Source organism: Hypanus sabinus, chromosome 1, assembly GCF_030144855.1.
Source record: "Hypanus sabinus isolate sHypSab1 chromosome 1, sHypSab1.hap1, whole genome shotgun sequence".
Taxonomy (NCBI): domain Eukaryota; kingdom Metazoa; phylum Chordata; class Chondrichthyes; order Myliobatiformes; family Dasyatidae; genus Hypanus; species Hypanus sabinus.
The window spans coordinates 12,341,705-12,353,702 of NC_082706.1; the positions used below are offsets into that span (position 1 = coordinate 12,341,705).

The following is an 11,998-nucleotide window of genomic DNA, read 5'->3' on the forward strand; positions in this document are numbered from 1 at the left end:
GTTGCTGGTAGAGTAAAATGGTGTGCTAACCACCTCTCCATTGTGTCACCACATCAATCAATCATGGTCTTGATTGATGAATGAATTAAGGGTTACAGGAAAAAGGTAGAAAGAAAGTTTTTCTTTTCCCTGCAGAGTAAGATAGGAACTATCCAAGTATCTATCCACAGGTTTGTGGATAGGAAAGGTTTAGAGGGAATATGAACGAAACATGGTTAAAAGAGATTTGTTTAAGTAGAAATCTTGATTAGTATGGATAAATTGGGCCAAGGGGCCTTTTTCTGTGTTGTATAACTTTATGACTACATCAGGGTTTCCTAACGTAGAGTCCACAGACCCTTTGCTTAAAGGTATTGGTACATGGCATAAAAACGGTTGGGAACCCCTGCTCTACATGCTAGTCAGTGACTGTTGTGTCCCAAGAGGAGTCTATTAGGGGAGGATTGATGGGGTGAGGGGTTAGTGAAGCTGGGTTCTTGATGGTTGGCATGTTCACTGTATGTGACATCTTACAAAGGACTATTTCCACCAGTCACCAACAGTCTTTATTAAATCTTCAGTGCCAGTAAACACTGCAGCAAATGGTGGCTCATTTACCTAATGCACCCTCGTGACCATCAAAGCTCAACATGTGACAGGTCATGAGGTTTCCAGCAGCTGTATGCAAGAAGCAAAGAAGGTCATGGATGACATTGTCATGAACGGTTCTGACCTCTGACCCAGGGAGACCCGGTGACTTCTGTAAGGGGCACTTAAAGAGTGGCAGGGGTGACACTGGCATTAATTGCTTCACAGGTTGCAAATTATAGGCACCCTTACACTTGTTCAGCACTTCAGCCATCACGTTTGTTCCTGTGACGAGTGAAGCACTTCAGCAGAGGGATATGCAAACTGCATAGGTAGGTAAATATGAAGGCCAAGTAATAGATTCAAAATACTAATTCAAATAACCTACAGTCCTATCATGAGTACAAGATCATTGTGTGACTTGGAAACGGTTTCCTTTGCATATCCCACAACATAACCAACTGGAACCTTCTTGATAACGTACAGATCTGAGTGCATTGTGCATGTTGTGCTCCCCGTTCTAACATCTCTGCTTGTGATATGAATCCTAAATATTTCAAATTGCTTCCATTATTTTGTTTGAAACATCTCTTTCAATAATCCCACACCATTCTCAGTGCAGAAAGAAGGGAAGAGGTACCATTCTAATAGGGGCCAAGAAGTTATGACCAAAGTTATTTGGCTACAGTCCCAATGAAGGGTCTTTGAATGCTGAAAGGCCTAGAGAGAGTGGATATGAAAGATTCTTCCTTTGTTGGGGGAGTCTAAGACCAGAGGGCACAACCTCAAATTAGAAGGACGTCCATTTAGAACAGAGGTGAGGAGGAATTTCTTTAGCCATAGAGTGGTGAATCTGTGGAACTCATTGCCACAGGCAGCTGTGAGGTCAGGTAACTGGGTGCTGTTAAGGCAGAAGTTGTTAGGTTCCTCATTAGTCAAGGCATAAGTGGTTACTGGAAGAAGCCAGGAGAATGGAGTTAAGAGGGAAATGGGTCAGTCATGATGAAATGGTGGAGCAGACTCAATGGGCTGAATGGGCCAATTCTGCTCCTATGTCTAATGTCTAATGGCATGAAATATTAACTGTTTACTCCCCCCATAGATGCTGCCTGACCTGCTGAGTTCCTCCAGCATTTTTGCATGTGTTGTCCTGGATTTCCAGCATCTGCAGACTGTCAAAGTTCAAAGTAAATTTATTATCAAAATATGTAGTTCATGTAGAACATGAAATTCATTCTCTTACAGGAAAATCCAGAAATACAATAGAATGCACAAAAAACACACACATAACGACGTAACAAAGACTGACAAACACCCAATGTGCAAAAGAGGACAAATTGTACAACTAATTAACTGTGATCTGCAGAGTCTCCAAAAGTGAGTCCACAGGCTGTGGCGAGGTGAGTGAACCTGGTCCAAGAGCCCAACGGCTGTAAGAAACAACTACTCCCAAACCTGGTGGTGTAGGATCCAAGACTCCTGCACCTCCCACCTGATGGAAGTCATGAGAAGAGAGAGAGATGGATCTAAGACAAGCTGGCAGAATGGGCTCAGGTGGGGGAGTCTCTTAGGTTTATAATGTTATTTGGGTTGTGTTTCCCATTCTGAGTCTCACTGCCTCAGTGTTTTAGTCACCTTCTGTTGTCCAATGGGTGTGTGTGGCATCATTGATGAGTTCCTATCCATTGGTGTAGCTTTTTGCTGCTCTGCTGTATTTTGCCACTTCATGCAAACACCAGTTTGACAAAGTCACCTGCTCCACCATTTAGCGTCTCTCTCTGTTGTGGGGGAGTCTACTTGGGTCTTACCGGTTACCCCTGAACTCAGTCACCCTCAGTCCCAAGACACTGCCTAAGAAGTTGATGAAGGTGGCATTGTGTTACTTCGTCATGTGTTTCTTAATCTAAAGTGTAATACACACATTAGAGACCAGGTATTCTTCCCCAGGGTGCTGTTCCAAGTTATTTCTATTATCACATATGATCAATAGGAAAATCTGTTCAGTAATTAGTCTGGGAAATATACATTCAATTAGGACCACCTGTACATCTGCTCATTAATTCAAATAACTAATCAGCCAATCACATGGCAAGCAGCTCAATGCATAAAAGCATGCAGACATGGTCAAGAGGTTCAGTTGTTGTTCAGGCTGAACTTCAGAATGGGGGAAGAAATGTGATCTAAGTGACTTTGACTGGTGGTGCCAGACATGGTGGTTTGAGTATCTCAGAAAGTGCTGATCTCCTGGGATCTCCATACACAACTGTTTCTCAAGTTTACCAAAAATGGTGTGAAAAACAAAATAAAACATCCAGTGAGCAGTAGTTCTGTGTGTGAAAATGCCTTGTTAGTGAGAGAGGTCAGAGGAGAATGGCCAGACTGGTCCTAGCTAAGAGGAAAATTATAGTGACTCACATGTTATAACAGTGGTGTGCAGTAGAGCATCTTTGAATGAACAACATGTTGAACCTTAAAGTGGGTGACATATCTAAGCCAAATTGTGAAGATGGTGTTCAGAAGCAACAGTATCTCTTAGCTACTAAGGATGAGCTGTTTCAAGTTCTTGGGTGTCAACATCTCTGAAGATCTATCTGGGCTCAACAAATTGAGGCAATTACAAAGAATTCACGAGGATATATCCAATTAGAAATTTGAGGAGGTTTGGTACATCATCAAAAACTCTTGCAAGTGTCTACAGATGTATTGTTGGGAGCACTCTAACTGGTTACATCACTGCCCGATATGGAAGGATCAATGCACGGGATCAGTAAAAGCTGCAGAGGGTTGTAAACTCAGCCAGCTTCATCATGCACACTAGCCTCCTCAGCATTGAGGACTTCTTCAAATGGTGATATCTCAGAAAGGCAACATCTATCATAAAAGATCTCCACCACCCAGTGCATGTGCTCTTCTTATTACTGTCATCAGGGAGGAGGTACAGGAGCCTGAAGTCACACACTCATTGATTCAGGAACAGCTTCTTCCCCACCACCATCAGATTTCTGAATGGACAATGAACCAACCCATGAACATCACATCACTATTTTTGCACTTACTGTAATTTTATTATATATCTTATTGTAACACATAGTATACTTTATGTATTGCACTGTACCACTGCCAGAAAATAACACATTTCATGACATATGTGAGAGATAATAAATCTAATTCTGTTTCAGCTCATGAATTTGCCCAATAATTGGGTCCTGGAACATATGAGTTAATAACGTACATTGCTTCTGTTTGTCATAGATAGTACAGTTCAATTTATCCGCCACCTTCCCATCTCCTTACATCTCAGCACATGGAAGATGCTGGCGTTCATATCTGAATGCCTATCAGGGCTATTCACCCATCATTGCCCTCTTGCCTGATCATTACTGGCTTCTGATCCAACCCCTCAATTATAAAACATCACAGCCTCAAGCTCAAAGCACCCAATGGCCTTTTCCCTCCTTAGTCCTGTATTAGCTCCCAGTCCTGCATCTGGAGCAATTTGACCTCCGTCAACTGTGGACCCTGACCTCCTCAACACCACCATCAGGAAGTGAGTTGAAATTCTCAGCCTAATCCTTTTCACTTCTTCAGCTCTGCTCCTCCTTGGACAAGGCACACTTCTGGCCTCAATACTTTTTGGTTCTGAGTCCACTTTCAAGAAGCACTTTGAGATGCATTTTGACCTTACTTTAGTTCAGCATCCCTTTTCTTCAAGTATTTAAGAGAAGTCACACCCCAAGAAAGTCGTTCTTCCTCAAAATGATTCCTTCTCTCAAAATGCAAAGACACAATGTTGTGAATTGCCCTGCCTTCAAAAGAATGTCATGTTGCAAGACGAACATTAAATGGTTACATACAAACATAAAACCATAAGAACTATCAGGCTATTGGTACCTGCTGCGCAGTGGCTGATATTTGGTGCCACTTTCCTATACAAATCATTTCGCAATGTTGAATATTCTTAAGCATCTTCGTCTTGAATATGCCCAACTATTAAAATTCCGCTTCTAAAATCTGCCCCCACCCCCGATTATTTCCTTCTTTGTCATTCATAAGAGCAATGCCAAATATAGGTTCACAGTCAGGGCGTCGGTGTTTCTGCAGGCGATGAGCTTAACCGGAACACGCGTTTAGAAAAATGTGCCACAACGAAACGTTCCTTTCGAATTTACTTTTTCAATATATAAAACAAATTACATTCAGTAGGAAATAAAATAAGCACAGGCGTCATATTCTCCGCGGTCTTGTGCAGATAAGGTTTTTCAAGTACATTATTTTTCCCTCAGCGATTTCACAGCAGTTTGAAGTGCAAACGACGCCTGTGGTCTGGCACGGGGAACTGAGTGAGGAACGTCATTGAGTTTGACAGGACATGAGACTTCCAGATATATTGCCCAGTCCCTGAGAAGCGCCCGTTCATCGGTGTGTACTTGGCCGAGTTCATTCGGCTCTCTCCAAATATGAGTTGCAGTGGCCTCAAATGACAATCGAGATACAGTAATAGAAAAACTGCAATCACTCCAGTCGAGTATGTTTCCCTATGGGGTTCTACTGTACTACAGAGTGGATTCCCTCAGTGGAGAATGCCTGTGCGTGACGTTGTTTAACATGGGGAAGCCTATTCACGGATAGACACTACGCTGTCCTGGACAGATCGGGGTCAAGGTCCAGTGGCATGGAGAGCAAGACTGCCGTCGTGATGTGTCATGATTTTCAGCCAACTCCCCCACTGAGGTCTTGGTTGTATCATACTTTGGCTGGAACCGCCCCCCTTGACCTTCCCACCGCGAGTGACCCTGCTAGGCGCTAAACTACTGATGGCGTCGCTCTCGAGATCTCGGGAACTCTCAAGCCTCTCCACCACCACAAGGTGACGATCCTCAGAGGAGATATGAAGTAAATATGGCATCGTAATAAAGTACAATGGGCGGGGGGGGGGGGGATTCCAGATAAGTCATCAAAACATTTTTGGAAACCATGTTGAAGTATTTCTCCTGAACTTCATTGGGTACACTGTGATAAAGTAGGTTCGATAGCTGTGCTTTAAAACATGAAAACCATACTGTGTATATTGGAGTGGCATTCATATACAAAATGCTGGTGGAACTCAGCAGGCCATGCAGCATCTATTGAGGGGATTAAATAGTTAACGTTTTGGGCCGAGACCCCTTCGTCACCACTGGGATGGAAAGGGAAGAAGTCATTCTTCTCCCGTTTTCCTTTCGTCCCGAAATGTCAAATGATTATTCCCCTCCAGAATCTCTTCTGACACTGGAAATCTAAAGCAGAAACTGAAAATGTTGGAAACACACAGTGGAGAGTTAATATCTCAGGTCGAAGAAGCATATCTCTGTCCGCAGATATGACAGGCCTGCTGAGCGTTCCCAACATCGTTTGCTTCTAGTGTAGATCTCAGCCTTATATGAATGTCAGGTAAAAGTGCCGAGTTTTTGCTGCGAGTCGGATAGAAATTAACCACATCCTAAATATTGGAGATGACCTCTTACCTCTGCCTAAAACTGACCAACAACAGAATGATTTCCTGTTACCCCCGCCCCTTCCGCTCAGGATTATAAAACTGTACCATAAAATATAGGAGCAGAATTAAGCCATTGGGCCCATCGAGTCTGCTCCGCCATTTCATCACGACCGATCCAAGTTCCCTCTCAGCCCCAATCCCCTGCCTTCTCTCCATATCTCTTCATGCCCTGACCAATCAAGAATCTATCAATGTCTGCCTTGAATACACCCAATGACTTGGCCTCCACAGCTGCCTGTGGCAACGAATTCCACAGATTCGCCACTCGCTGGCTGATGAAATTCCTCCTCATCTCTACTTTAAAAGGATGCCCCTCTATTCTGCCAATGTGACCCCCCACCCCCCACTTCCACCGCAGGAAACATCCTCTCCACATCCACTCTGTCGACGTGAGATTTTGTTCCACGCGGGGAAGGAAGGTTTGGAACAAAAGGTGCCAAGGTGCCAACAGGTCCTTGTCCAACCTGTTAAACATTCTGAGCCTGCTGGACTCCTTTAATTTGCTGTGGGCTATCCCAACAAGTGAATGAGAAGAATTTACCGCAATGTTCTACATTCATTTCATTTTTATATACAGCGTATTGCATTCTGATCTTTCATCGAAAGGACAAGGCTCGGAAATAAAGCCTCGTTGACAACATTTAAAATAAAACGTATAGAGCTTTCCCCCATCAACGCGAAGAGCCAGTATTCCCTGCAAAATTTGCTCCCTCGGACGATTTCTTCTTCGGCTTTTGCTTTCGTTGACTCGCCGCTGTCATTTGGTACTTGGTATTTTTTTCCTTCCGCGCGGGAGCCAGTCATATGCAGCGGCATTAACTCTCATTTTAAAAGAATGGAACTGGAATCAGTATGATCGCCGTGTCACTAGCCAAATAGTATTAACTTTTTCATGTGAGATTCCCTGTTTAAAGATGAATAAACATTCCCAACAATTTCTCTCAAAAAAAAGTTGCAATATTGCACAGTGCAATTTTACTCGCAGATGCTCTACCTGTCAATGGGAATCTCAGTGAATCTTAACCCAATATTTATCGTTCGGCAAAACATATTTTGTTCGTGCGTTAGAATCTCAGCATTTGCAGATAATGCAAATTAAATTTATTATCACAATGCGTATTTATCACCATATACTACCTCGAGATTCATTTTCTTTCAAGCATTCACAGTGAAACAAAGGAACGCAATAGAGTCAATGAAAATCTACCCGCGTACTTATTGTCTTACATTGTAGTTCATTCTCCGTTCACCAACTTTTTGATGAGTTTGAGCTTTTATTAAGCCAAATGGGAGTAAATGAGCGATTGCCCGCTCAGTCGGCGTGCTGGGCCGCGCGCTTTTGCGCTCCGGTGCGTTTGGAAAATTGGGAGAGATCCCAAACAGTAGGAGGCAGGTTGTGTTGCGCATAAGCGCCCGGCTCAGCACAATGCTGGCCAGCTCTGTGCTTCCGACTCAAGACTGGAATCCCTCCCCTCATGCCCGAGGAACTACCAATTTCACAGGAAGTATAAGAATGGGACGACTTCTTCTATCGCGGCCGGCATCTGCAGGAGTAGGACCAAGTTCCAAGATTAATAGCAGCGGCGACGGAGGGTGCATCCGCCAAGGATTGTGCGAAAGATTAGGATACCATTTTGAGACTTTTGCAGAGAAATTGTGCAAAGAGCAATTTTATCCACGGATGCGCATGGACTGAATGAAAAAAACCAGAAAATTACAAATGCAATGATGGAATTGTTTTGAGAATGATTCGAGGTGTGAATGACAGAGAGAGAGAGAGAGAGAGAGAGAGAGAGAGAGAGAGAGAGAGAGAGAGAGAGAGAGAGAGAGAGAGAGAGAGAGAGAGAGAGAGAGAGAGAGAGAGAGAGAGAGAGAGAGAGAGAGAGAGAGAGAGAGAGAGAGAGAGAGAGAGAGAGAAAGAGAGAGAGAGAGAGGGTGAGCGAGAGTGTATGAGAGCGAGAGACTGAATGAAAGACGTTTGTAAGCAGAATCGGGTTTCGCGTTACGGTTGTGACTTCAGCTAGAAGTTGGAGGGATGGAATCACAGACGTTGACAGCCGCAGAGTACAGTAGTCCATTCTGCCCCTCGTATCCATGCCAGTAAAACAAACCTTTGAGAATAGTCTTGGCATTTGTAGCTGAGGCGCACCGGGATTTATACACGCTGCGGGTTTCTGCCTCCGCCGCTCCTTCAGGCGGAGAATTCTAGACTGCAATTGTGATGATTATTCTGCCCTTCCCCTTAATCAACCCGTCAATTAAACGCACGGCTTTCACTACGCCCCTCTATTGGTTCGGGGAAATAAGACCTTTCCGTACAACCTGTACAAGCTCCTGATGATATAAAATCACGAATAAACCACATAAAATAACCGGTACTGAAGTAGCCTCGAACATCTCCTCTGGACCCTTCCCCAAAGTGTTCCTGCAGCGTTGTTATCAGAAGGGAACAACGGTATAACACTTCATACCCTTCATACCTTACTGTACATAATACTACGCATGCGAATATCCTATTTGTTCTCTTAACCCTCCCCCGTCTCTCTACCTCTATGTCTCTATTCCCCCCCTCTCTTTTTCTCTATCTAAACAAGGTTGAAAGAGTACCGAGAAAATTTACAAGGATGTTGCCGAGCCTGGAGGATCTGAGTAACAAGCAATGAATTCTTAGTACCATATTCCTTGAAGGTAGACGATTGAGAGGACATTTGATATAGGTATGCAAAATTTTGAGGTGTATAGATGGGGTAAATGCAAGCAAGCTTTTTCCAGTGAGGCCAGGTGGGTCTATAACCAGAGGTCATGGCTTAAGGGTGAAAGGTGAGAAGTTTAAGGGGAACATGAGGGGAAACTTCTTCACTCAAAAGGCCGTGAGAGTGTGGAACGAGTTGCCAGCACGTGGTGCGTGTGAGCTCGATTTCAACGTTTAAGAGAAGTACATGGATGGTAGCGAGATGGAGGGCTATGGTTCCTGTGCAGATCAATCGGAGTAGGCAGTTTAAATGGTTTCAGTGTATACTAGATGGGCCGAGAGGCCTGTTTCTGCACTGTATTTCTTTATGATTCCATGACTGTATCTCTCTCTCTCTCTCTCTCTCTCTCTCTCTCTCTCTCTCTCTCTCTCTCTCTCTCTCTCTCTCTCTCTCCCTCCCCCCCCCCCCCCCCATCTCTCCAGCTCTCCATGAAGGTATACATGGAACTGCACTGCTAAATCCCTCTTTACCTCACCCTCACCCTAGGAAGTTCACCTGTCGATGGCGATCGCCGTCATGGAGTAGATGCTAGCGAACATGGCAGTGATGGGGAAGAAGTTCTGGAAGCGGCAGTAGCCGGCGCCGAAGTACCAGTCGTTGTGGATACTGTAGACAAAGTTGATGACCGTGTTGAATGCAGCCATGGAGGTCTCGGCGAACGCCAAGTTGACCAACAGGTAGTTGGTGACCGTCCTCATCCTCTTGTGGGCCAGGATAATCCACATGACCACTATGTTTCCGCAGACCGCCACCAGCACGATGGCGGAGTAGGCAAGAGCCCAGAGGGCGATGAGCCAGTTGGGCTGGATGAACTTGGTGTCCAGGAGCTCCGTGCCGTTCCACAGGCCGGAATCATTCCAGGTCCCATTGACAACGCTGAGGTTCATGGTAGCGGCGATGAAAACGCAATCCCCTTCCTTTTCTCTCGACTCTCGACTCCGCGGTCCGGCGCCCTCAGCCTTAGAGGCTCAATTCATATCAGTGGACTTCAATCTGCCTTCTTCGGGAGCCGCACGCTAGTCCATGGTATTCCCTTTATGGGGCAGCTCTTTCCCAGAGGTTCGCATTGAAAGTTGTCGGATGCATGCCTTGCTCCGGCTCTTGGCGGTGGTGAATTACTGAGAACAACCCCGGCGGTGGTGAATTGCTGAGTACGGTTTCTGTCACAGGTATCGGCTCCTGTGATCTGGACAGAAACACACTGGGAGATGGGAGGAGGCTGAGGGTGTATTAAAAAAAAACAATGTCTTTGCATGGGAGGACGTCAGTGCTCGGGGGAGGGCAATAACGGCGCTGGGACCTCCTCCACCTCCCGCCTCCACTTCAATATCTCCAGGAATTCTCTCCACAACATTTACTCATAGTAGGGTATCCTCGCCCCCCTTCCCAATTAACCACGACCGGAAAGGCGTTTAACTCCGGAGAGCTTTCTGTTCATTGTTCCACCCAATTCCATCTCTCAGTAAAGCGCGACTGATTCGCGCGTTGTATGATTTAGTGTAAGTGACAGAATTGCATTGTAACTCTGATGTGCCTGGTTAGACTGCCTCCGGAACGGGCAAGCTTAAATGACCCCGAGTTCAGTGCTGCTGCTGCGGGCTGCGGCTGTTCAGTTCTGATACACACAAAATACCGGAGGGACTCGGCGGGTCAGGTAGCATCGATGGAAAGGAGTTAATTAAAACAGTCATCTGCAGATTCTCTTCTGTTTGTCTTCGCGTAGTTTTCTCTCCCGGACCTGCCTCCAGCCTTTCTCTTTCAACACGCCGGATTCCCGTCCCGGAGCTAGGTCCGTGAAACCCGTGTGCAAGACGCAGAGGTGGGAATGATTTTTTTTAATGCTCATCTATTTTATTGTATGCAGAAAGGACGAAGTGTTACTGCAATGCATCTCAACTCAGCCTGTTTCGCTCTCAAATTCAAAGTGCAAAGTCGAACTCATTGCACGTGCAAAATGCTGGAGGAACTCAGCGGGTCAGGCAGCATCTAGGGATAGGAATAAACTTAGGGCTTCTCCCCACTTCCTTGCCAGACCTGCCCGAAACGTCGACTTTGTCGCCATGCAAGCTACCATGGACCCGATGAGTTCCTCCAGCATTTTGCATGTGTGTTGCTCTGGATTTCCAGCATTCGCAGAATCTCCGTGTCAAATTAATTGCGACTTAATTTATATAAAATCCACGGTGAAGACCCTGCACAATGTGATCCTCTGTAAACGTTCTATATTCTACCTTCTTTCCATTGTGCAAGTGATCAGTGATTTCAGTTTCCGCAGTTTCTGTCGACCGCTCTGCGTTCTCCTTCCTAGCTTTTGGCTCCTTTGAAGATCGGAGCCCTAATTACAGGTGCCGCTGTGAAATCCCACCTGATGTCATCGTGTAGTTGATCAATTGTTTGAGTCACTTATTGTGGTGAACTACATATATCTGTCTGGACACGCCCCTCTGCGGACTGCTCCTGTGGCTCCTCCCACAGACCCCGGTATAAAAGCGATTGGAGGCACTGCTCCTCCCTCAGTCTCCAGGATGTTGTGTGGTGGTCACTTGCTGCTAATAAGAGCCTATCGTTCGCCTCCCGTCTCGAGGGTTATTGATGGTGCATCACTTATGAATTTGCTTCCACGGGATTTTTCAGAAGAAGAATTCAGATGATAGCAATTTGTTGCTGGCCTTTTGCTTCTTGTCTCCTGCCAATTACTTCCTCCTGGGTCCCCTCCTCCTTCCCTTTCTCCTGTGGCCCACTCTCTCCTCCTATCAGATTCTTCTTTCACCAGCCCGTGACCTTTCCCGCTTTACCTATCACATTCCACCTAGCCTCCTTCCCCTCCCCGCTCCACCTTTTTATTCAGGCATCTTCCCGCTTCCTTCTCAGTCCTGAAGAAGGGTCTTGCTCAGAACTGGGCTGCCTGTTCATTTCCATTGATGCTGCCTGACCCGCTGAAGTTCAGCCAGCATTTTGTGTGCCTTTCTTCGGATTTCCATCATCTGCAGAATTTCTTGCAATGCTTCAACAATATTTCCCATCGAGAACGCCAGCTCTCAAAGTTCAGAGCAAATTTATTAACAAAGTTCCTATCTGTCACCTTGATATTTATTTTCTTGCAGGCATTTGCAATAGGGTAATGTAAATACAATAATATTAT

General features: G+C 45.4%; 1 protein-coding gene across 1 annotated transcript in view; it reads right to left on the reverse strand.

Moving 5' to 3' along the window:
- Nucleotides 1–10,004, reverse strand: part of LOC132391443 (substance-P receptor-like) — a 100,879-nt gene extending 90,875 nt beyond the window's left edge. The window contains exon 1 of the mRNA XM_059964655.1: nucleotides 9,352–10,004. Within this exon, the coding sequence (XP_059820638.1) occupies nucleotides 9,352–9,743 (392 nt within the window). The 5' untranslated portion in view covers nucleotides 9,744–10,004. The remainder of the gene's footprint in view (nucleotides 1–9,351) is intronic.
- Nucleotides 10,005–11,998: the final 1,994 nt, after the last annotated feature.